At 37.2% G+C, this 25926-nt stretch overlaps 2 protein-coding genes across 2 annotated transcripts; both read left to right on the top strand.

The window, feature by feature from the left end:
- Positions 1–5544: 5544 nt before the first annotated feature.
- LOC109106327 (keratin, type I cytoskeletal 13-like) lies at positions 5545–7631 on the top strand. Its single transcript, XM_042745311.1, has 7 exons — positions 5545–6035; positions 6204–6286; positions 6368–6524; positions 6609–6770; positions 6856–6981; positions 7062–7282; positions 7451–7631. The coding sequence occupies exons 1-7, from the start codon at positions 5619–5621 to the stop codon at positions 7581–7583; spliced, it is 1299 nt and encodes a 432-aa protein (XP_042601245.1). The 5' UTR covers positions 5545–5618; the 3' UTR covers positions 7584–7631.
- Positions 7632–19644: 12013 nt separating this feature from the next.
- On the top strand, positions 19645–23178 carry LOC109112407 (keratin, type I cytoskeletal 13-like). Its single transcript, XM_042745628.1, has 8 exons — positions 19645–20204; positions 20318–20400; positions 20659–20815; positions 21056–21217; positions 21497–21622; positions 21848–21922; positions 22041–22189; positions 22926–23178. Exons 1-8 carry the CDS (start codon positions 19701–19703, stop codon positions 23062–23064), a joined length of 1395 nt encoding a protein of 464 aa, XP_042601562.1. The 5' UTR covers positions 19645–19700; the 3' UTR covers positions 23065–23178.
- Positions 23179–25926: the final 2748 nt, after the last annotated feature.

Below are 25926 nucleotides of genomic sequence, written 5' to 3'. Positions count from 1 at the left end.
ACTGAAAGAAGATGACATGTTGGGATTTGAGACCTATTGCACATCAAACAAAAACTAGTCCACTGGAATAACAAGTTCTATAGTTGTTAAAGCTTTAAGAAAATGTGGAGAACCAAGTTGTCACAAAGGGAATGTTTTCTTTTCCCTGGAACCAAGAGTGCTAGAACCAGGACTCTAAATAAATAAATCAATACATTTAAAAATTAATAAAAAATACATATAAAATGCAGACATGACACCCCCATCAGTACTTAAGTATTAAATATTATAGCAAGTAAATATTCAAGTAGGCCGATTGTGAAAGCTACAATGTACAATTAGCTCATACACAAATTCAATTCAAAGTAAGAAATATTATGACTTTAATTAGTAGAAGTATTGTTATGACTAATATAGTAGATCTGGGTGAAAGAGATTATCCTTTCAACATATTTGGATTAATATAACATTTTGTTTTTGCATAAAACTAAGTAGTCAAACTCGAAAGGATATCTCTACAACAATCTTTCGATTAAAACCATTAGCTTCAGGGAGTCAAGTTAATCCCATGAAACATTTCTCTACTCAAGGCATTTTAACATGATTCAAATTATGATACTCCCATTACTTAGCATAAAAATTGTGACATAATTTGTGGTTAAAGAAATCATATATTTATTTATTTCTCGTGATATAATTCAAGTCTTTTACCTCGCTGAAAACTATCCCTCAGAAATAACCACCATTCCTGTCAGGCGCACGCGCGCTTGTGGATGAGTAGCAAGCGACGCTTCAAGACCAAGAACTGGCATTTTTTATTTTTTTTTTTACAAAGATTTGACCTACATTTCGCTAAATTGCCCTAAAACGGACAATTATGGGACTTTGACAGGAAAATTTTGCAGAGCTCTGTTATCAAAAATCCTTTTTTTTTAATTACATGTAGCCAGGCTATTTGTACTACTGAGATTAAGTAATCTTGTAGAATTTATACAAGCTTGTATTTTCTTGGACTTACGAAAAACGTGTTTAGACTAGTATCATTGTTTTAGACTTTGAATTATTTTAAAATGGTAAACTTACTGATTATTCATAGCCTATGCTATAGCATTCCTGTACACTGATTGTTGATCTCGTATCACATCTATGCAGATGATACCCAGCTCTATTTACCATTAGATTCTGGTAGTGATTGTGCTAGCATGTTTAAAGGACATTAAAGAATGGATGGATGAAAATTTTCTTCAGTGGAATGAAAACAAGACAGAGGTTATCCTGTTTGGCTCCAAACCGCAGATTGACAAATACAGTGATTTCTTGGGACATCTTCAGTTAAAAAAAATAAATAAAATAAAAATAAAATAAAATAAAAAACCCTGGGACATAAAAGAGGGAACATATTTCACCTGTCCATGCCTCTCTCCATTGGCTCCCTGTGAGACAAAGAATTGATTTTAAGGGTTTAACTTACGTGTTCAAAAACTTTCCCATATTTATATCTCAGAAGTTTTAAGTTTTTATTCTCTTCAGAGATCACTCAGATCTTCAGTCCATCTCGTTTGAAAACCAAAGGAGACAGGTCTTTTTCAATCTATGCTTCAAAACTTTGGAACACTCTACCCTTAATGATTAGAGCTTCTCCTACATTAAGCAGTTTTAAAGCATCAGTTAAGACCTTCTTTTTTTTCCCAGGCTTACTCATAACTTGGTTTTATTTTGTATGCATCTCTTTAATGTTAGGTGTTTCAGTTTTTGTGAAGTACCAGGTTATTATTATTTTAAGTTACTGGATTGATTACTTGTCATGTTCTGTTTTACTATGTGTTTTTTGCTCTGCTTGTGCAGCACTTTGGTCAACATTCGTGTTGTTTTAAGGTGCTATATAAATAAACTTTGACCTTGACTTTGGAAACAATAAAGGGTGCATTATGGCTATACAACAGTGAACCATATTTGGGGAATTAATTTAATCACTCACAATTCAGACAACACTATAATATATAATAGTGGGAAAGTCATGGCCTAGTGGTTAGAGAGTTTGACTTCTAATCGGTTGTGGGTTCAAGTCTCGGCCCGGCAATACCACTGAGGTGCCCTTGAGCAAGGCACAGAACCCCCAACTGCTCCCTGGGCGCCGCAGCATAAATGGCTGCCCACTGCTCTGGGTGTGTGTTCACTGCTGTGTGTATGCACTTTGGATGGGTTAAATGCAAAGCACGAATTCTGAGTATGGGTCACCATACTTGGCTGTATGTCACGTCACTTTCACTTTTTTTTTTTTTTTTTTTTTTGTTCACTTTCATAATGACTTTCAAATGTTTTTTTTATTGGTCTTATGAAGTATTCTAATATGTTGAGATTGTGAATTGTTGGGTTTTTGTTAAATGTGAGCCAAAATCATCACAATTAAAAGAACCACAGACTTCAGCTACTTCAGTCTGCGTGCATTGAATTTATTTAATACACGAGTTTCACAATTTGAGTTGAATTATTGAAATAAATTAACTTTTCCACGACATTATAATTCATTGAGATGCACCTGTACATGGAACATGGACCTTCTGAACAGAGTTTATGACTTGTTGAACATAAGAAAAACAGGGAGCGGTCAGACACTGTAAATTCCTGCAGCTCAAGTGGGCTGAACTCTACATTATGAAACTTGGTGACACTTTCTATGTCAATTAATGAATATGAAATTGGGTATAAATATCAAGAATGGTGTATTCATTTTTTTTCAGTATTATTTTTACTGAATAGTCTGAATTTGAGTTTTAAAATGTGGGTACACTGTATAATTAATCAAAAAAAAATTATATTAAACATCCATTTTCCAAACTGCCTGTTCTCTGCAGGGATTCTGTAGTGTCTTCCAGCATATTAGGCTGCAGATAGAGCAAACACTCCAGATAGATGGCCATCACAGGAAACACACATTTATATTACACATAGTTATTATAATTATTAAATATAATTATTAGCGTAATATATACATACATATATGCCTTAATTCTATGTGGCATAGATTCAACAAGGTGTTGGAAACATTACTCAGAGATTTTGGTCCATATTGACATGATAGGATCACACAGTTGCTGCAGATTTGTTGGCTGCACATCTATGATGTGAATCTCATGTTCCTCCACATCCCAAAGCTGCTCTATTGGATTGAGATCTGGTGACTGAGGAGGCCATTTGAGTAAAGTGAACTCATCGTCATGTTCAAGAGATGATTTGACCTTTGTGACATGGTGCATTATCCTGCTGGAAGTAGCCATCAGAAGATGGGTACACTGTAGTCATAAAGTGATGGACATGGTCAGCAACAATACTCAGGTAGGCTGTGGCGTTTAAACGATGCTCAATTGTTACTAAGGGGCCCAAAGTGTGCCAAGAAAATATTCCCCACACCATTACACCACCATCACCACAAGGCAGGATGGATCCATGCTTTCATGTTCTTTACGCCAAATTCTGACCCTACCATCTGAATGTCACAGCAGAAATCGAGACTCATCAGACCAGGCAACGTTTTTCCAATCTTCTATTGTCGAATTTTGGTGAGCCTGTGAGAATTGTAGCCTCTGTTTCCTGTTCTTAGCTGACAGGAGCGGCAGCCGGAGTGGTCTTCTGCTGCTGTAGCCCATCTGCTTCAGGGTTCGAAGTTTTGTGTGTTCAGAGATGGTATTCTGGATACCTTGGTTGTAACGAGTGGTTATTTGAGTTACTGTTAACTTTCTATCATCTCTAACCAGTCTGCCCATTCTCCTCTGACCTCTGACATCAACAAGGCATATCCGTCCACACAACTGCCACTCACTGGATTTTCTGAATCTGATTACGTAATCCAGATTACATATAATCAGTTACTACCCAGCACTGTTCTTACTTCTAAGTCCACCACATTAAATCAGGTAACCAAAAGACCAAGGTCAGGATGGGGAAAAAAAATGAATAAATATTAACATTTAAATGAAGTGTATTTCAAACTGTTTGCCTATAAAAGCACCAAAGGTTTGTGAGCAATACCACTAAACTGACATAGGCTGGTAAAGGCTGCAGGGTCACACCTTAAAAGGGCCATCACCTGTGTGGCCCTGAGCAACGGACATAACCTTTAGCTCCAGACCAGCACCAACAATGCCTATTTTCAAACTTTTCCTCATTAAAAACCTGATTCAACAATGTGCCTCCAGAAACAGGTTTGAGAAAGACTGCTCTGGGCGACTGTCCCTGCAGCAAGTGTAGTGCCATAAAATACATTTTGTTGCATGACCACATACTTACCGGGAGGGACCCAACAAAGTTTCTGCACATTGCCTCCTGTACCTTCAACGTAATATGGGTCAGAATTAATTAAAACTGAAAATCACTCAAAATCTAAAAAATCATCACTCAAGCATTACTTCTAACTACAAATGTTACAAATAATTTCTATAATGAATTCATTTATTTCTAAAGTGAAACATAGATATAAATATTCACTGTGTTAAACTCTTCAGTATAACATTCACTCCAAACTCAAAATATTTAACAGTTGAACAACACAACTTTGTTGCACACAAAAATAAAACTTTCTATTTGCAACAAGCCTGCTTATCATTAGCAGGTCACCCGAAACCCACTTCAGACCAGCTAAACCTGCTTTTAATCGCTTGGTGTTTAATATAGCTCATTTTAATGCAACAGTATCATTATGTAACAACTGCATTGTTTAAATTCACAATCTGTAAAAAAAAAAAAGAAAAAAAAAGGAATTCATAAAAAACATATGTAAACTAGGTAATGGATTTTTTTATCAGTGCCAAGAACTGGTCATTTATATTATTATACATACAAAAACTACTCACTTTGGACGTCCACATTTGCAAAAGCTTTATGTGTCACCATCTAACATGTGTAGTAGAAAACTGCTTTTCAATTCAGGAAAAAAAAAAAAAAAAAAAAAAAAACTTTTTTTACACCCAAATTAAAAATTGGCCTATTATGAACCACTGGAATAAAGAAATCATAGACACCTATAGACAAAGAACATAACAAAGAAAAATAAAATGTATGTGTCCAGCACAAAAAAAAAAAATAATAAAAAAAATTAAAAAAAACATATCTTGTAGGCTTTAAGTAAGCATTTAATTTTATTTGTGTTTATAAAAAGAAATGCCAGCTATGCATATTGTAGAGTCCAATTTAGCTATGGTTTACTAAAAATATTTTATTAAATATATTATTCCATTTTTACTTAATAGACTGACAGGATATGATGGCCAATAACCCATGCTTTCCCAATTCAAACATTAAAAGATTAATTAAAGTAGAAAGAAATTAGTTAATTAAACAAAATTTTTTGCTCAAAAAATACATCTCTATCAATCAATTGCTCCATGCTTAGGGGAAAATGTAAGGAATTACTGAAGAATTTAAGTGAAACTCTAAAATGCTAACATACCATGCAGACCTGTCTTCAACCACGCCTGCTGCCTTAGGCAATGGGGCGAGGGTTTTGTGGTCCACCCCCTTAGGCAATCCATCTGGTCCCTCCCCATTTGTCCACATAAAAGGAACAGGGGTCGTCTTCTCCTCACTCATCCGCTCTCTCATTCTCCAGCCAGAGTTGAGGACGACAACAAGCCTTCTTCAAAATGATGACTTCTTCCAGCCGCACCTACATGTCTTCAGGAAGTTCTTCCCACTTTGGTGGAGGAGCCGGTCGTGTCACAGCCATGCGTGCTGGTAGTGTGTATGGAGGAGCAGGAGGAACCGGGGTCCGTATCTCCAGTGCCTCTGCTTCTCGTTCCTTCTCTGCTGGTGGCGGTGCTGGTTTTGGTGGTGGCGCTGGCTTCAACCTATCTGATGCTGTTGATGTGTCTGCAAACGAGAAAGCCACCATGCAAAACCTCAACGACCGTCTGGCCTCCTACCTGGAGAAGGTGCGCTCCCTCGAGAAGGCCAACACTGATCTTGAGCTGAAGATTCGCCAGTTCCTGGAGAGCAAGTCGACCCCCTCTGCTCGAGACTGCAGCGCCTATTACGCTACTATCAGTGACCTCCAGACCAAGGTACCTGACTAACCTATAAATCATGATACTAAAGTCAATCATTAAAATACCTTTAGACAATAATTAACCAATTCTATATATACCATGGTTGCTAATTCGCATAGAATGTGGAAAATACTGGATTTCTCAGGAATGCAATTTAACTCTTTTTTTTATCTGTGCCCCTGGATTCAGCATGCCACTGGTGTGAATGGAGGCATCTACTTGAGCATTGACAATGCCAAGCTGGCTGCAGATGACTTCAGGGTCAAGTAAGTAACTAGTAACATAAACAGCATTTTCAACGTCTGCAAAAAGTCTAAAGCATTTAAATGAGTTTCTTTTTTGTGCAGATATGAGAATGAGCTGAGCATGAGGCAGTCTGTAGAGGCAGACATTGCTGGCCTGAGGAGGGTGCTGGATGAGCTGACAATGACCAGATCTGATCTGGAGTTGCAGATTGAGGGTCTAAAAGAAGAGCTGATCTTCCTCAAGAAGAACCATGAGGAGGTAAGTTGGTAGTGGGTTCACACTCAGTCGTTCCTCTTGAAATATATGTGAGATAATGCTCAGTGGTTTTTATTGCATCTTTAGGAACTCTTGGCAGTACGCGCCCAGATGAGTGGACAAGTCAATGTAGAGGTAGATGCAGCACCACAGGAAGACCTGACAAAGATCATGGCTGAAATCCGTGAGCACTACGAGGCAGTTGCTGCCAAGAACCGCAAAGAACTTGAGGCCTGGTTCCATTCTAAGGTAACCACAGAGGTTTTTTTTTTTTAAAGGGAAACGTTTTAATGAAAATCAACAAAATGTCTGACTGCTTTACTGTCTCTCATAGAGTGAAGCCCTCAACAAGGAGGTTACCGTGAGCACAGAAACCCTTCAAATATCCCGATCTGAAATCAGAGAGGTTAAACGCACACTCCAGAGTCTTGAAATCGAGCTACAGTCCCAACTCAGCATGGTAAGCAGGCAGAGATGAATCTTGTAAATTTTGGTCATCACACTGCATAGAACACAGAATAACTAAGCTTTCCCCAACAGAAAGCATCGCTGGAAGGCACTCTGGCAGACACGCAGGGCCGCTACTCTGCCATGTTGTCTGGCTACCAGATCCAGGTGACCAGCCTGGAGCAGCAGCTGGTGCAGCTTCGTGCCGATCTCGAGCGCCAAGGGCAAGAGTACAGGATCCTTCTGGACATCAAGACCAGACTGGAGTTGGAGATTGCAGAGTACAGGAGACTTTTGGATGGAGAGGCTACAAGGTGAAACAAAACTACAATACAGAATCTCTTAATAACAACATTTAGACAGTAGTGTCACTGTTTTTCAACGAGCAGTGGTGGTTTATTATAATAAACAAAATTAAAGTGAGATGTGGATACCTGTCTGGCATTTCTGTAGTGTAATATTATTTGTTTGTACCTCTGCAGTGTCTCAACCTCAAGCTCAAGCTCATCCACAACTACACGCAAAGTGGTAACCATTGTGGAAGAGGTGGTGGATGGCAAAGTGGTCATCTCATCATCCCAGTCTAAAAGCGAGACTGTGTCAAAAACATCCTAACTCAGAGTGATGAAATCAATAAACTGCACTAACTGTGCACAAACTATGCATTTAGTGCCTGTCTTATTTTCTTCTGTTTTGTTGTTATATTTTATGGCACAATGTAAAAATTTATGCAAATGATTTTAAATGGGGGAAAAAGTAGATCTGCTAGTATTAGCCTAGTTGTGGTAAAAAAGCAATGACAGCTAACTAAAAAGCCAAATTTCATCGCTGTTCTCAAGTTGACTTTAAAGGGTAAGGGGTACTCCAGCTGACAGCTGGTGATTTCTACTGAAAGAAGATGACATGTTGGGATTTGAGACCTATTGCACATCAAACAAAAACTAGTCCACTGGAATAACAAGTTCTATAGTTGTTAAAGCTTTAAGAAAATGTGGAGAACTAAGTTGTCACAAAGGGAATGTTTTCTCTACCCTGGAACCAAGAGTGCTAGGACCAGGACTCTAAATAAATAAGTCAATACATTTAAAAAGTAATACAAAAAATACATATAAAATGTAGACGTCACCCATCAGTACTTAAGTATTAAATATTATAGCAAGTAAATATTCAAGTAGGTCGATTGTGAAAGCCACAATGTACAATTAGCTCATACACAAATTCGATTCAAAGTAAATGTTTTGGAAATATTATGACTTTAATTAGTAGAAGTATTGTTATGACTAATGTAGTAGATCTGGGTGAAAGAGACTATCCTTTTACCATATTTGGATTAACAAAACATTTCGTTTTTGTGTAAAACTAAGTAGTCAAACTCGAAAGGCTATCTCTACAACAATCTTTCGATTAAAACCATTAGCTTCAGGGAGTCAAGTTAATCCCATGAAACATTTCTCTACTCAAGGCATTTTAACGTGATTAATATTATGATACTCCCATAACTTGGCATAAAAATTATGTGATATAATTTGTGGTGAAACAAATCATATATTTATTTATTTCTCGTGATATAATTCAAGTGTTTTACCTCGCTGAAAACTCTCCCTCAGAAATAACCGCCATTCCTGTCAGGCGCACGCGCTCTTGTGGACGAGTAAGCAATCGATGCTTCCAGACCGAGAACTGGCATTTTTTAACCAGCAATTTTATTTTATTATTATATATTATTTCTTTTACTAAGATTTGACCTACAATTCGCTAAATTGCCCTAAAACTGATAATTATGGGATTTTTATAGCAAGTAAGAGTGTGTTTCCAAAAATACACCAACACATTAACTTTCCAACACGAGGTAATAACATTTTAGACTTTGTTTACACCACACAGAGAGGAGCTTACAAAGCCCTCCCCCTCCCCCACCTCGGTGCCTCAGACCACATCACTGTCATGCTAATGCCTGCATACAGACCGCTCGTTAAAGTCGCTAAACCAGTTCAGAAACAGATTCAAGTGTGGCCAGAAGGGTCGTCTGACGCTCTTCAGGACTGCTTTGATACGACTGGAATATGTTTAAGCAGGCTGCCACTTACAATAACTCCACTGACCTCCAGGAGTACTCGGAGACTGTCACTGCCTACATCAGCAAGTGTATTAAGGATGTAACAGTCACAAAAACCATTACTGTCCGGGCCAACCAGAAGCCGTGGATGACAGGGGAGGTCTACAGACTCCTGGAGACGCGGAACGCTGTCTTCAGAGCTGGAGACGAGGGGGGGCCTGAGAACAGCCAGGGCCAACCTATCCCGCAGCATCAGAGAGGCTAAGAGACAGTACTCCAGGAGGATAGCCCATCGTTTCAGCGAGAGCAGAGACACTCGGAAACTGTGGCAGGGGATACAGACCATTACGGACTACAAGCCCCCACAGCGGACCTGTGACAGCAACATCTCTCTGCTGAACGAGCTGAACACCTTCTTCTTCGCTCGCTTTGAGGCACAAAACAGCTCCACTGCACAGAAGACTCCACCTCCTCCCAGTGACCAGGTGATGATGCTGACCCCGGACAGCGTGAGGAGATCCTTCAGCAGGATCAATGCACGCAAAGCTCCAGGTCCTGACAACATTCCTGGGCGTGTACTGAGAGACTGTGCAGCAGAACTTCACTGATGTCTTCACAGACATTTTCAACATCTCACTTAGTCAGGCTGTTGTTCCCACATGCTTCAAAGCTCCCATCCTCATGAAGTACTTCGAACAGCTAGTCATGCACCACATCAAGTCTGCCCTCTCCCCTCCCTGGACCCATTCCAGTTTGCATATCGGTCCAACCGGTCGACCGATGATGCCATCTCAACTACCCTCCACTCAGCACTCATACATCTAGAGAAAAAAGACTCATACGTCAGCAATGCTGTTCATAGACTTCAGTTCAGCATTCAACACAATCATCCCTCAACAGCTCATTCACAAACTGGTCGAGCTGGGGCTCAACACTTCGCTGTGCAACTGGCTGTTGGACTTTCTGCCTGGAAGACCTCAGGCAGTACATGTCGGCAGCAACACATCCAGCACCATCACACTGAACACTGGGGCCCCCCCAAGGATGTGTGCTGAGCCCCCTCCTCTTCACTCTGCTGACCCACGACTGCACACCGTCACACAACTCCAACCTCTTCATTAAGTTTGCGGATGACACGACTGTGGTGGGTCTCATTAGCAACAGAGATGAGACAAACTACAGGAGCGAGGTGAGCCGCCTGGCCGGGTGGTGCAGTGACAATAATCTCTCTCTGAACATGGAGAAGACGAAGGAGATTGTTGTTGACTTCAGGAGAGCGCACACTCAGCATGTTCCTCTGACCATCAACGGTGCGACTGTGGAGAGAGTGAGCAGCACCAAGTTCCTGGGTGTGCACATCACAGAGGACCTCTCCTGGACCGACAACACTGCAGCACTGGCCAAGAAATCACAACAGCGTCTCTACTTCCTCCGCAAACTGAGGAGAGCCAGAGCCCCACCCCCCATCATGTACACCTTCTACAGAGGCACCATCGAGAGCATTCTGACCAGCTGCATCACTGTGTGGTATGGCGCCTGCAACGCGTCCTGCCGGAAGACTCTGCAACGCATAGTGAGAGCAGCTGAGAAGATAGTTGGTGTCTCTCTCCCCTCCCTCCAGGACATTTATGGAACCCGTCTCACTCGAAAAGCCCTCTGCATTGCAGGTGATCCCACTCACCCGTCACACAGCTTCTTCAGTCTGCTGCCATCAGGGAGGAGACTGCGAAGTCTCCAGGCCAGGACCAGCAGACTGAAGGACAGCTTCATCCATCAGGCTGTCAGGAAGCTGAACTCGCTCCCGAACTTGCCCCCCCCGTCCCTCTTCTGCCTCAGGCACCACTGAACTATGCACCCCCCCCCCCCCCCCCCCCAGGTCCCACATCCCCAGGTCCTTCCACCCCCCCTCTCTCTAACATATGATCTCATGCACCAGTCACTTTGTGCAGCAGTGGTCTGCTCACTACCTCATTCACCATGGAACTGACGTCATTCTACCACCTCATCAGTCAGTTTAATAAAATAACTGCTCTTGAGCCCTTTGTCACTTTGTCACTTTTAATCAGACTGAATAAGCTATTTTTTATGCACTAAAAATATTTTTATCTGCACTGTTTGTTCACTGGTTTGCACTCTATCTGCCATGTGCCTTGCGCTGCTTTTATTTAACCTTATTTTTATTTTATTTTTTCTATTATGTCTTTTTTACATTCCCTTATTGTATAGTTTTATCTTATATTTTATATTGATCTAGATTTTTAGGCTCTACTGTTAGTGTTATCTGTATGCACCGGGGGGTCTGAGAGTAATGCAATTTCGATTCTCTGTATGTATGTACTGTACATGTGGAAGAATTGACAATAAAGCAGACTTGACTTGACTTGATTTTGACAAGCGAATTTTGAGTTTAGGCGACTCGTTTGCAGAACTCTGTTAACAAAAATAATTTTTGTATTTTTTTGTATTAAATGTAGCCTATTTGTACTACTGAGATAAAGCCATCTTGTAGAATTTATACAAGCTTGGATTTTCTTGTACTTACTAAAAATGTGATTGTTGGAAACATTAAAGAGTACATTATGGCTATACAACAGTGAACCATATTTGGGGAATTAATTTAATCACTCAGAATTCAGACAGCACTATAGTGTATAATGCACTATGCATGGAACATGGACCTTTTCAACAGAGTTTATAACTTGTTGAACATAAGAAAAATAGAGAGAGGTCAGAGACTGTAAATTTCTGTAAAAAAAAGTGGGCTGAACTCTACATTTTGAAACTTGGTGACACTTTTTATGCCAATTAATAAATATAAAATTGGGTATAAATATTAAGAATGGTGTATTCATTTCTTTCAGTATTATATTTACTGAATAGTCTGAATTTGAGTTTTAAAATTTGGGTACACTGTATAATTAATATTTTTATTATATTAAACATCCATTTTCCAAACTGCCTGTTCGCTGCAGGGATTCTGTAGTGTCTTCCAGCATATTGGGCTGCAGATAGAACAAATACCCCAGATGGATGGCCATCAGAGGAAACACACATTTATATTACACGTCGTTGTTATAATTATAAAATATAATTATATAATTATATAATTATAATATAATTAATACTTAAGTATTAAATATTATAGCAAGTAAATATTCAAGTAGGTCGATTGTGAAAGCCACAATGTACAATTAGCTCATAGTCAAATTCGATTCAAAGTAAATGTTTTGGAAATATTATGACTTTAATTAGTAGAAGTATTGCTATGACTAATGTAGTAGATCTGGGTGAAAGAGACTATCCTTTTACCATATTTGGATTAACAAAACATTTCGTTTTTGTGTAAAACTAAGTAGTCAAACTCGAAAGGCTATCTCTACAACAATCTTTATTAAAACCATTAGCTTCAGGGAGTCAAGTTAATCCCATGAAACATTTCTCTACTCAAGGCATTTTAATGTGATTAATATTATGATACTCCCATAACTTGGCATAAAAATTATGTGATATAATTTGTGGTGAAACAAATCATATATTTATTTATTTCTCGTGATATAATTCAAGTGTTTTACCTCGCTGAAAACTCTCCCTCAGAAATAACCGCCATTCCTGTCAGACGCACGCGCTCTTGTGGACGAGTAAGCAATCGACGCTGCCAGACCAAGAACTGGCATTTTTTAACCAGGAATTTTATTTTATTATTATATATATTTTTTTTTTACTAAGGTTATATTTACTGAATAGTCTGAATTTGAGTTTTAAAATTTGGGTACACTGTATAATTAATATTTTTATTATATTAAACATCCATTTTCCAAACTGCCTGTTCGCTGCAGGGATTCTGTAGTGTCTTCCAGCATATTGGGCTGCAGATAGAACAAATACCCCAGATGGATGGCCATCAGTACGGAAGTTCTAAGCGGTCATCCATTATAATTTTTTTCCTTTTTGTTTTCTCGTTATAACGACTTAATTTTCTCGTTATCTCGACATAACGAAGTTCGTTTTCTCGTTATAACGACTTAATTTTCTCGTTATCTCGACATAAGGAAGTTCGTTTTTCTCGTTATAACGACTTAATTTTCTCGTTATCTCGACATAACGAAAGTTTTTTTTTTCTCGTTATAACGACATGAAAGTTTTACTGTTGCTATAGTAAAGAACTCAACTTTGACAGGCATCTGATGGACAGCCATGCAGGCGCTCTTACTGTAGCCTATATTTCAGCAAATTTTGCTTCGCCTAGGTAATAATAACGTCTACAATACTGTATAAATAAAGGCTGATCAATCACTGTTGATTTTTTCCAGAGACAGTACAACGAACGTTTTTTTTTTTGTAATTAACATGTTTAAATGGCAAAACACCGCGCCATTAAAGCTGCTTGGATTAAACTCACTTTTAATTTTCCCTTTATATGAAATAAAATTATATATAATTTGTAATTTGTAGTAGTCATTATGTGGCAGATATCATGTGTGTTATAAGCTTCTGTTTGAAAAGAGCGTTCATGTAGTGTATGTGTGTGTGTGTGTAGAAAAAACCATTACAACATTACAGAACAAAACTGAATTAAATTAGCCTATGGATTTTACATATACATCACATTTCTCATCAATATTGTTAACAATAAAGATTAGTATTAAGTAAAAGAAGCACATCAGCCTACATCGTTAAATCCCGTCCTACTGTAGATAAACAGAACATCTCCGCTTATTAACTACCTAATCATTAAATTAAAATTAAATTTAAATTAATCATGAGCCTAAAAGAAGCACAAATATAATATATATTGGTGCAAACAGAATACGATGTCAACCTTGGTTTTGATAAGCAGTTATTGATGAAACAGAATGCGTTGGTGAAACTCATGCATCTAGCAGGAACTTAATAAACAAAATATTCATATTGATTCAAGCATTTAACATTTATGAATTAATTAAATGTCAGTAATAAACAAGACTGCACAAATTATAGCGATCACGAGGAAGGTCCGCGTACAGTAAAAGTGGATAGTATACAACACCCCATCAGTTATATTCAGGTCTATAGTGCCACCTGCTGGCGCAGTTTTGTAAATTCTTAGAGAAAATTAAGTCGTTATAACGAGAAAACGAACTTCGTTATGTCGAGATAACGAGAAAATTAAGTCGTTATAACGAGGGGGGGGAGAAAACGAACTTCGTTATGTCGAGATAACGAGAAAATTAAGTCGTTATAACGATAAAACGACCTTCGTTATGTCGAGATAACAAGAAAATTAAGTCGTTATAACGAGAAAACAAAAAGAAAAAAAATTATAATGCATGGCCGCTTAGAACTTCCGTACATCAGAGGAAACACACATTTATATTACACATCGTTGTTATAATTATAAAATATAATTATTAGCCTAATTAACTAATAATAATAATAATAATATATAAATAATAATAATAACTAAATTAAAAAGTTTGTAGACGAACTTTAAGTTGGCTTGAAAAAGCCTAACTAGAAAGTTTGAAAAAGGTTTAAAAGCTTGTAGTCTGAAAGTTTGAAGTTGTTTGAAAGTCAGAATAGTTCGAAAGATTAAAGTTTGAATGTTTTCAAGGCAATACAGTCTATCAGAAAAACAGATAGGTATAAAACATGTTTTTAGCATGATTAGCATGTTATTAACAAGTTGTTAACATGATTAACATTTTTCCGACATGATTACATACACGTTGCTAGTATGTTTCTAGCACAATTAGCATTTTACTAGCATGTTTGTAACATGATTAGCATGTTTCTAACACGGTTAGCATGTTACTAGCATGATTAGCAGGTTACTAGCATGTTTCTAGCATGATTAGAATGTTACTAGTATGTTGTTAGCACTATAAGCAAGTTAATAACATGTTGGCAGCATGATTCCAGCATGATTACCATGTTACTAGCATGGTGTTAGCCTTTTGTTAGCATGATTAACAAGTTACTAGTATGTTTCTAATATGATTGTCATATTACTCCATGATTAGCATGTTAACATGATTAACAAGTTACTAGATTGTTGTTAACATGATTAGCATGTTACTAGCATGTTGTTAGCATGATTATAGAATGATTAGCAAAGTTACTAGCATGTTGTTAGCATGATTAGCAAGTTTCTAGCATGTTGTTAACATGATTAGCAAGTTAATAGCATGTTGCTAGAATGATTAGCATGTTACTAGCATGATTAGCATGTTACTAGCATGATGCTAACATGTTTCTAACATGTTTAACAAGTTGCTAGAAATTTGTTAATATGTTTAACAAGTTGCTAGCATGTTTCTAACATGATAAGCATGTTACTGGCATGGTTTTAGCATGTTTCGAGCATGTTTAGCGAAGTTGCTAGTATGTTTTCAAGCATAATTGCTGTTACTACCATAATGCTAGCATGTTTCTAGCATGATTATCAAGTCACTAGCATGTTGTTAGCATGATTATAGACTGATTAGCAAAGTAAGTAGCATGTTGTTAGCATTATTAGCAAGTTAACAGCATGTTGCTTACATGATTCTAGCATGATTAGCATTTTACTAGCATGATGCTAACATGTTTCTAACATGTTTAACAAGTTGCTAGAATTTTTGTTAACATGTTTAACAAGTTGATAGCATGTTTCTAACATGATTAGCATGTTACTAGCATGGTTTTAGCATGTTTATCGAAGTTGCTAGTATGTTTTCAAGGATGATTACTGTTACTAGCAAGATGCAAGCATGTTTCTAGCATGTTTAATAAATTATTAGCATGTTTCTAGCATGATTATCAAGTCACTAGCATGTTAACATGATTATCAATTTACTAGCATGTTGTTAACAAGATTAACAAGTTAATAGCATGTTGCTTACATGATTCTAACATGATTAGCATGTTACTAGCATGATGCAAGTATGTTTCTAGCATGATTAGCAAGTTACTAGCATGATGTTAACATGAGCAGCAAGTTTACTAGCATGTGGCTATCATGATTCTAGCATGATTAGCATTTTATTAGCATGATGCTGGCATGTTTCTAGCATGTTTAACAAGTTGCTAGCATTTTGTTAGCATGTTTCTAACATGAATAGCAAGTTACAAGCATGTTGTTAACATGATTAACAAGTTACTAGCATGATTCTAGCATGATAAGCATGTAACTAGCATGATGCTAGCCTGTTTCTAGCATGTTTAAGAAGTTGCTAGCATGTTTCTACTATTGTTAGCACATTACTAGCATTGTGTTAGCCTGTTTTACCATGATTATTAAGTTACTTGCACGTTTCTAGCATTAATAACATGTTACTAGCATGTTGTTAGCATGTTACTAGCATGGTGTTATCGTGTTTGTAGCAAGATTAGCAAATTACTAGCATGTTGTTAACATGTTTCTATGCTAATCCAACTAAAACCAGTTGATTTAGTTAAAAAAAACTGCTAAAATCAGCTAAGACCAGCCTGGCCTGCTAAAAAAAAGTGGCCAAAACCACTTTAAAACCAGCTTGGGAGACCAGACAAAGCAGCCAATCAGCTTAGGCTAGTTTTAGCTGTTTTTTTCAGTAGGAAGTTGTTAAGCTTTGCTATAGCAAGAGACAGCTCAAAGGTGCTGTATGTAAGTTTTTGACTACTAAAGCATAAAAATACCATACTATGTTTGCAGATATTTAAGAAACATGCTAAGCTAACATAATTGTTTATCTGAAAAACAATGCTACAGTCAGTTATTCTCCTCATTATGCTCTTTTACAAAGTCTTGATTTTTTGACTAAATCTTTTTGGTTTAAAGCGCTATATAAATAAAGGTGACTTGACTTGTAGTCTAAACTTGTCGATCATTGTAGTTTTTGAAAAGTTATTTCTGTTAAATAAAATATCTCCTTTTGAAGTGGACTTTGAGCTTTGTAACTTTGCAGATCTTTTTATGCTCAAACAGCAACATTACATTACAGTCATCACCTGTGTGGCTCTGAGCAAAGGACATAACCTTTAGCTCTAGACCAGCACCAACAATACCTATTTTCAAACCTTTCCTCATTAAAAACCTGATTCAACAATGTGCCTCCAGAAACAGGTTTGAGAAAGACTGCTCTGGGCGACTGTCCCTGCAGCAAGTGTAGTGCCATAAAATACATTTTGTTACATGACCACATACTTACCGGGAGGGACCCAACAAAGTTTCTGCACATTGACTCCTGTACCTTCAACGTAATATGGGTCAGAATTAATTAAAACTGACAGTAAAATTTAAAAATCATCACTCAGGAATGACTTCTAACTACAAATGTTACAAATAATTTCTATAATGAATTCATTTATTTCTAGAATGAAACATAGACATAAATATTCACCGTGTTAAGCTCTTCAGTATAACATTCACTCCAAGCTCAAAATATTTAACAGTTGAACAACATAACTTTGTTGCACACAAAAATAAAACTTTCTATTTGCAACAAGCCTGATTATCATTAGCAGGTCACCCGAAACCCACTTCAGACCAGCTAAACCTGCTTTTAATCGCTTGGTGTTTAATATAGCTCATTTTAATGCAACAGTATCATTAGGCAACAACTGCATTGTTTAAATTCACAATCTGTAAAAAAAAAAAAAAAAAAGGAATTCCTAAAAAACATATGTAAACTAGGTAATGGATTTTGAATCAGTGCCAAGAACTGGTCATTTATATTATTATACATAGAAAAAATACTCACTTTGGACGTCCACATTTGCACAAGCTTTATGTGTCACCAGCTAACTTGTGTAGTGGAAAACTGCTTTTCAATTCAGAAAAAAAAAACTTTTTTTACCCCCAAATTAAAAATTGGCCTATTATGAATCACTGGAATAAAGAAATCATAGACACCTATAGAGCAAAGAACATAACAAAGAATAATAAAATGTTTGTGTCCAGCACAATATGTATGTATTGTAGGCTTTACGTAAAAAAAAAAAAAATCATTTTATTTGTGTTTAACAATAAAAATGCCAATATCTAGGGTCCAGTTAAGCTATGGTTTACTGAAAATATTTAATTAAATATATTATTAAATTTTTACTTAATAGACTGACCAACCTATGCATTCCTACTTCAAAAATTAAAAGTTTCATTAAAGTAGAAAGAAATTGCTGAACAAATATTAATAAACAAAACTGTTTGCTCAAAAAATACTTCTCTGTCAAACAATGGCTCCATGCTTAGGGCAAAATGTAAGGGATTATTGAGGAATTTAAGTGAAACTCTAAAATGCTAACATACCATGCAGACCTGTCTTCAGCCACGCCTGCTGCCTTAGGGAATGGGATTAATAACTTACTTGGATTACTATAACATGTTTTTGCATAAGTAGTCAAACTCGAAAGGATATATCCAATTTACAACAATCCTGTCAGGCGCGCGCGCTCTTGTGGTCGAGTAAGCAATCGACGCTTCCAGACCAAGAACCAGCATTTTTTTTTTTACTAAGATTTGACCTACAATTCGTTAAATTGCCCTAAACGGATAATTATGGTATTTTGACAAGCGAATTTTGAGTTTAGGCGACTATGGCAATTAATGAATATGAAATTGGGTATAAATATTAAGACTGGTGTATTCATTTCTTTTCAGTATATTTACTGAATAGTCTGAATTTAAGTTTTAAAATTTGGATACACTGTATAATTAATATTTTTATTATATTAAACATCCATTTTCCAAACTGCCTGTTGTCTGCAGGGATTCTGTAGTGTCTTCCAGAGTATTGGGCTGCAGATAGAGCAAACACACATTTATATTGCACATAGCCTACTTATTATAATTATTAAATATAATTATTAGCCTAATTTTAAAAGTTTTTTAAAGTAAGATTTGTACAAAAAAAAACGGATGTCAAATTTAACAGTATGAGAACTAATAAAATGTGTCATGAATCGCTTGATAATAGAGATCTGTTCTTCAGCTCAACAGCCTAAGGGAGGAATTTAGGGTTAAACTGAACTTGGTGGGAATCATTCTGCTGCTCTGCACACAGGTGCATGCACAAACACGAGATGCTTTCAACAAAAATCCACTCTTTACAATTAAAATTCTTATACAATGTGTTGCTTTAGGTGAATCTTAAATTGACATGAGATCAGCATACCTCCATGTAGGTTCATATCTTGTTCAATCACATATTTTTGATTTCACATAGATTTTTTTATTTTGCAGAAAAACTTGCTTCTTCCTACACATCTACATCACTTATATGATGCAACTGGTGTTCAAATTCTGCATTGAAGGCTTTGTGCCCCAGGTTTTAAAAGTAATATATTGAAATGAGTGAATCATTAGAGTTAAGTTATTGGCCAATAAAGGTGATGTTGAATATTCAAGGTTTTTAGAGCATGAGGGGCTTTATACAGTAAAACCAGTAGAGAAAAACAAGCAACCTCCATAAAAGTTTGAACATGTACAGAGCTGCTTTTATGAGGTCAGGTTTACCCGGGGAATGCAAGCATCTATCTTACTCACTTGAGGGTACGATCAATCAACCAATCTTACTTCTCAGCATCACCTTTCACTTTAGGTGATTTAAGCTGACAGAATTCCTTGCTGTCAGCAAGTTTTTGATGAGAATAAGGTCAGCTAGCAGCATATATAAGGACCCTGAGTTGCTCTATTGCACTTACTCTCCAGCCAGAGCAGAGTAAGACCACAAAGCACTGTCCACATGGCTACCACCTTCTCCAGCGGCAGCTTCGTTTCCAGCAGGTCCTCAATGGGCTCCTCACGCTTCTCTTCTTCAGGTGGAGGAGGTGGCCGCATCAGTGCCATGAGGGCTGGCAGCGTGTATGGAGGCGCAGGAGGTTCAGGGGTCCGCATCTCCAGTGCCTCTCGCTCCATGGCCTCAGCAGGCTCAGGAAGCGGCTTTGGCTTTGGAGGTGGATTTGGTGCTGCTGGAGGATTCGGAGGGGGATTTGGTGGTGCTGCAGCTGGAGGAGGATTCAGCATTGGTGGAGGAGCGGATGACAGCGTCATTGGCAACGAAAAGTTCTGCATGCAGAATCTCAACGACCGTCTGGCTGCTTACCTGGAGAAGGTCCGCTCCCTTGAAAAGGCCAATGCTGACCTTGAGCTGAAGATACACCAATTCCTTGAAAACAAAATCTCTCCTACTGGCACCGCTAATAACTACTCTGCCTTCGAAGCTACCATCGGTGACCTCCAGGCTAAAGTAGGTCTAGATTGATACTTTGTGGTTACTGCTATAAGAAAATTGCATAAACTAATAATCTTCATTACCATAAAATAAGTCAATAAAATTAAACAATTTTCACATTTTTGCAGATCCTGAGCGCCATGCAAGAAAAGAACACAGTCCACCTCAGCATTGACAATGCCAGCTTGGCTGCAGATGACTTCAGAATGAAGTAATATTTGTATAGAGTATTTGCTGTGGAAATGTACAGAAATTCTAGAAAAACAACAACAAATAACTGCTTAACTAATTTGAAAATCAGCTTTTGGGTAATGTGATATGTTATACATATTTTTTTAATTATGTTAAAGATGAAAGTGATTTTAATAATCCATTAGTCACACCAAATGACCTTTTAAAGAGACAGCTCACCCCAAAATGAAAATTCTGTAATCAGTTCTTTTGTGTAATGTTCATTTCTGTTGGACAGATATGAGAACGAGCTGACAATGCGTCAGTCTGTGGAGGCAGACATCGCAGGGTTGAAGACTGTGCTTAGCGAGCTCAACATGAGTCATAAAGACCTCAACCTGCAGATCGAAGGGCTCAGTGAGGAACTGGTCTTCATGAAGAAGAATCATGAGGAGGTAGTAAATCATTGCAAACCCTTTAAGAAAGTGTAAAACACAAGATTATGCTAAGAATTGCTAAACATTTTAGACAAGAGGTCAGGTCACACAGGTGTTTTATAGCTTTAAGCTCTAGATGTCACTGTTTTCTAACATATTTCAGTTCCATGACACTTGAAGGCAAGCATGAACAGGTGATGATGAGAAGATACTTTAAAATGGACAGTTGTGATGAAATCATGTATGTGGTATCTTCAGGAACTCTTGACCTCACGCGATCAGATGAGTGGACAGGTCAACGTGGAAATTGATGCAGCACCACAAGAAGACCTGACCAAAATTATAGCTGAGATGCGTGAGCACTACGAGACTGTCGTATCCAAGAGCCAGAGAGACCTTGAAGGCTGGTTCCAGCAGAAGGTTGGTTCAGTCCAGAACTTGATTCTTTGATAACAAACACTCATAAAGTCATATGCAGTCTAGGAGCCCACCTCAAAAATGTTGGATATAAAATAACAAGTTCACGATAGAAAGGCAAAACATCTACTGAATTAAAACAAGTTAGAAAATGATTGATCAGTTCTTGCAAAGATGATTTGTGTATGTCCCTTAAGTCTAGAAACATTGGCACAGCTAACGCTGTGTTGGGCTTATGCATGTATTAAATTAAACCATTGTTTTAAAACACTTCTTTTGCAGTCTGAGACCTTGAAACAAGAGGTTGTAACAAGCACAGAGACCTTGCAGACTTCGAAAACTGAGGTCAACACAGTTAAGAGCACAGTACAGTCACTGGAGATTGAGCTTCAGTCTCTCCTTGCCATGGTTAGTATGTGTAGACTTGTGAAACAACAACAACAATCAAACCAACTGGTATTCACTTTAAAAACACAATTTTTGAGCCAAATAATTAATAGGCATTTGTTACATTTAAATGATAAACCCATTCAAAATAAGAGAAAGGGTATTTTCTGGTTGGGAAAGGTTTTAAAATTTCTTTAGTTTTGGTCATTGCTAACATACCTTTCTCTCATTATCCCTTCCTCACAGAAATCATCCATGGAAGGCACCCTGAGCGAGACTCAGAATCGCTACGCCCTGCAGCTGTCCGGCTACCAGGCACAGGTGAGAATCTCATAAATCTCACAGACAGATCTCTTACTGTAGCCAACCACTAACAAGACTTTAAAACGACCTCCTATGACAGGGTTAAAAGTTCTGTCTTCTCCCCTCGGGCTTGTAGGTGAGTGGAATGGAGGGTCAATTGGTGCAGCTTCGTGGTGATCTGGAGCGCCAAAGTCAGGAGTACAGGATCCTTCTGGACATCAAGACCAGACTGGAACTGGAGATTGCAGAGTACAGGAGACTGCTGGATGCAGAAGCCAGCGGCAGGTGTGTAGTTTTCATGCTCTCATCCATAAATTGGAATATTCTTGCAAATATGCAGACTGAGAAATGTTATTTTCCTGCTATGCTCTACAAAAAAAAAAAAAAAAACACAAAAAAAAAAAAACTTTTCATTGAATTTATTTTTTTATTATTATAAATAACTATTCTTATTCTAATAATTGCAGACCACACATGCAATAAATATCTGAAGGCTGTATACCTTTATAGATATTTATCGCACTACTGATACATTTTTTCAGGATTGATAAATACAAAGTTCAAAAGAACAGCATTTGTTTAAATATAACTCTTTTGTAACAATAATATAAATGTCTTCACTGTTACTTTTTATCTATTGAATGCATCCTTGCTGAATAGAAGTGTTAATTTCTTTAAAACAAATCGTACTGCACCCAAACGTCTGGGCAGTAGTGTTGATAAAAGAAAAGGTTTCTTTATTGGCATTGAAACATTTCTATTCCATAAAAAGTTCTTTACAATGGACAAGGTTTCTTTAGATTATTAAAAATGTCCTTCACACCAAGTACTGTTCACTTAAAGGTTCTTTCGGATATCAACATGTTTTTTTAAGGCATTGCTGTGAAAACTCCCTTTATTTTTAAATGAGTATAGTTTGGGGTTCTGTGGAAGTTTGTGGTTTAAAGCTTGAAAGACCACATTTGTAGTACAAATCGAGCTTTACAGGTTTAACTGGTTGGGTATTCTTGCTTCCAAACAGCCTCACAATCTCTGGCTCTGGCTCCAGCTCCTCCTCCAGCTCGATCACTACCACCAAAACAGCAGTGATCACTGTGGTGGAAGAGGTGGTAGATGGTGGGACAGTGGTTTCTTCCTCTTCAACATCCCTTGTTAAGTGAAGCCCACCCAACTCGTGCTGATTGGAGAACAGACCTTTAGCTCCACTCATGCTGTCAGAATATGGTGGTTGTCTTTGAACATTTACAACAATAAAACTGATGTCGAAGACAAAATGTGAGTGGTTATGTCATCAATTGTACATAGATGCAGTTGTAGTTTAAGTGACCAGAGATCCAAATAGGATATATTAACATTGGCATAATAAAAGTATAGTTCACCCAAGAACAAACATGTACTAAAAAATTTACTCAACCTCAAACCATCCAAGAACGAATCAGATTTGGAGAAATGTAGCATTAACCAGTGGATGGGTGAATGGGTGCCATCAGAATGAGAGTCCAAACAGCTGATAAAACATCACAAAAATCCTCATGCAATTGACACGACTCCAGTCCATCAGTTAACATCTTGTGAAGCGAACAGCTGCATGTTTGTAAGAAACAAATCTATCATTAATGCGTTTTAACTTTAAACTGTTGCTTACAGTAAAATTTCTCTATACATAATGTTGCTTTCTCCAGTGAAAAAAAGTTGTCTTGTCTGAATCAGGAGAGAAATGACTCCTGAGAAATGACTGAAGAACAAGGTGACTGAAGAATTGTTATGGATTATTGACTCAGTTATTTGATATTGGCCAAAATAGACATTTAAATTAAAAAAGATAAATAAAATTAAAAAATGCCCTAAAGACATTTCTTACAAACATGTAGTTTTCACTTTACAAGATATTAATTGCTGGAATGGAATCAGGTGGATTACTTGTGGATTATTGTGATGTTTTTATCAGCTGTTTGGAATCTCATTCTGACGGCACCCATTCACTGCAGAGGATCCATTAGTGAGCAAGTAATGTAATGCTAAATTTCTCAAGATCTCTTCCAAAGAACAAACAAACACATCTACACCTTGGATTGCCCGAGGGTGAGTACATTTTCAGCAAATTTTCATTTGGGGAATTCCTTTAATTTTGTACCAATGCATCATTAAACATGTCCGATCCTCAATCAAATCCAGGTGAGAAACATTTACATTAAATTAAGTGTAAAAATTTTCAAATGACTGCTTCTTAAAAAAAGCTGACTGTCTTTACTTTGTCAAATAGTTTTAAACCACACACAGCAGAACAACAACATCATGACCTAGGTTAGCTAAGCTACAGATATGTATCAGAACGGGAACAATGTAAACTAGTTTGCAACAAAGATTGCAACAAACTTGCACGGTAGACAGAATCTGCTGAATAAAATAAATATGAATGTAAATGAACGAAAAACAGTGGTAGTGAGAGTAAACATTCATTTCACGCAGGAATGACAAACCTCACATATATGTGTTTTGACGATCCATGGAGGCCTGTGCAAAACCTAGAGAACTCTATCCATTAGCATTCTCAGTTCTATTCATCTCACTGGCAGTTGCAGAAATAAGTCCATGACATGCTTATGGGGAAAATATAAATCCATTTCCCCTGTAGGAGACCTCCAAAAATCTGCCAAGGATAAACATCAACTATAATATATTAAAGTATTTGATTTATACGTTGCTTGCAAAACATTTAATTACAATACACAGCTACTTCTGAATGGCCATCTATAGAGAAATATGCCTTTTGTCCACAGAATGCACTACATCCAAACCTGACCATGCTAATCAGCCAAACCTTGACTTCTTGTGTCAACTAGTTAATCCAGCATCAAACCACCAACAACCAGCATGGTTTATAGATGTATTTATGCATGCCTAATCCTGCCTTTTTGGAACTGTCTATCATATAATTTCATTTAATTATACTTATTGTTTTTTAAATTGTCTTTTTAAAAATGTTTTACAGTTAAATCACATAAAAACTCCTAAAACAAGCTACACTTATTGAGTAGATATTTTGCAAGTGTATTGCATTCATTTCTTAAAATATAAATGAGTTACAAACAGAAAAACAATATTAAAATAAAATTAAAAATAAGAATTATCAATACATAAAATACATTCAAGATGCAGGAAAAACAAGTCTTAATATCTTACATAGTTTTGCTCATCAAAAACACATATCTTGTTTTAAAGGTTTTCAGATATTTCAACTGGAAAACAAAAGTATGCCATTTTTTGCCATTTAGTGCTAATCACAGTGCTCACACTGACTCTATGAAGCAATGGTATTAATAACTGATTCTACTGAAGTATTAGCATGAAGTCACACCCATCACAATTACTCACGATAAGTCACAGCATTGACTAAAAAGTTAAAACGGACTACATTAAAGTAACAATACAAATCAAACGGACTGCATTGAGTCCAATTCAGTGGTCCAAAGATAAGATAAGATCAGAAAAGATCAGATAAGATAAGATATTGGATAATGTAGCATAGGGTCAGTATAGGTTCATTGTGTACAATGAAAAAGCAGTTAGCATTGCACAATCTTGGCAAATTACTTTCTGCTATGTTGCAAAAGTACCTAAAAGGTCAAACTGGAATGAAAGATATTTCAATTCCTACTGAAATAACAAAAGGCAGACAAACAAATCTAGTTATTGTCCCGATGAACTTGCTGTGCAAAACCTCACCTTTCCATCATAATGCTGCTGTACATATGGAAACCGCAAATGTCAAATGCATCAACAGCAGAAGTGTTTCCAGCCCAGCCCAGCCCAGCCAAGCCCATAGAAGAAACGTAGTCTGGTCAGTAAGCAGAATTCATTTTTGTGGTAACACGCCTGTGAGGGCGGCAATGAAAGGTCCTGTTGAAAATAATTGTTACTAATGGAAAAGTCTTTAAACTCACATGTTTCTAGGATGAAAACCCATGTGATGTGCTGCAGGGTTCTCTACACAGGATTTGTTTCTAAAAAATGTTTTGCCT

Source organism: Cyprinus carpio, chromosome B19 (assembly GCF_018340385.1).
Source record: "Cyprinus carpio isolate SPL01 chromosome B19, ASM1834038v1, whole genome shotgun sequence".
In the NCBI taxonomy this organism is placed as follows: Eukaryota; Metazoa; Chordata; class Actinopteri; order Cypriniformes; family Cyprinidae; genus Cyprinus; species Cyprinus carpio.
This window is presented reverse-complemented; position numbering and strand designations above follow the sequence as displayed.

Coding starts and splice junctions, on each gene's coding strand:
- LOC109106327 (XM_042745311.1), top strand. CDS start 5,619: ATGATGACTTCTTCCAGCCGCACCTACATGTCTTCAGGAAGTTCTTCC. Junction 6,982..7,061: donor TACAGTCCCAACTCAGCATG/GTAAGCAGGCAG, acceptor TTTCCCCAACAG/AAAGCATCGCTGGAAGGCAC. Junction 7,283..7,450: donor TTGGATGGAGAGGCTACAAG/GTGAAACAAAAC, acceptor GTACCTCTGCAG/TGTCTCAACCTCAAGCTCAA.
- LOC109112407 (XM_042745628.1), top strand. CDS start 19,701: ATGGCTACCACCTTCTCCAGCGGCAGCTTCGTTTCCAGCAGGTCCTCA. Junction 20,816..21,055: donor TGAAGAAGAATCATGAGGAG/GTAGTAAATCAT, acceptor TGGTATCTTCAG/GAACTCTTGACCTCACGCGA. Junction 21,623..21,847: donor TTCAGTCTCTCCTTGCCATG/GTTAGTATGTGT, acceptor CCTTCCTCACAG/AAATCATCCATGGAAGGCAC.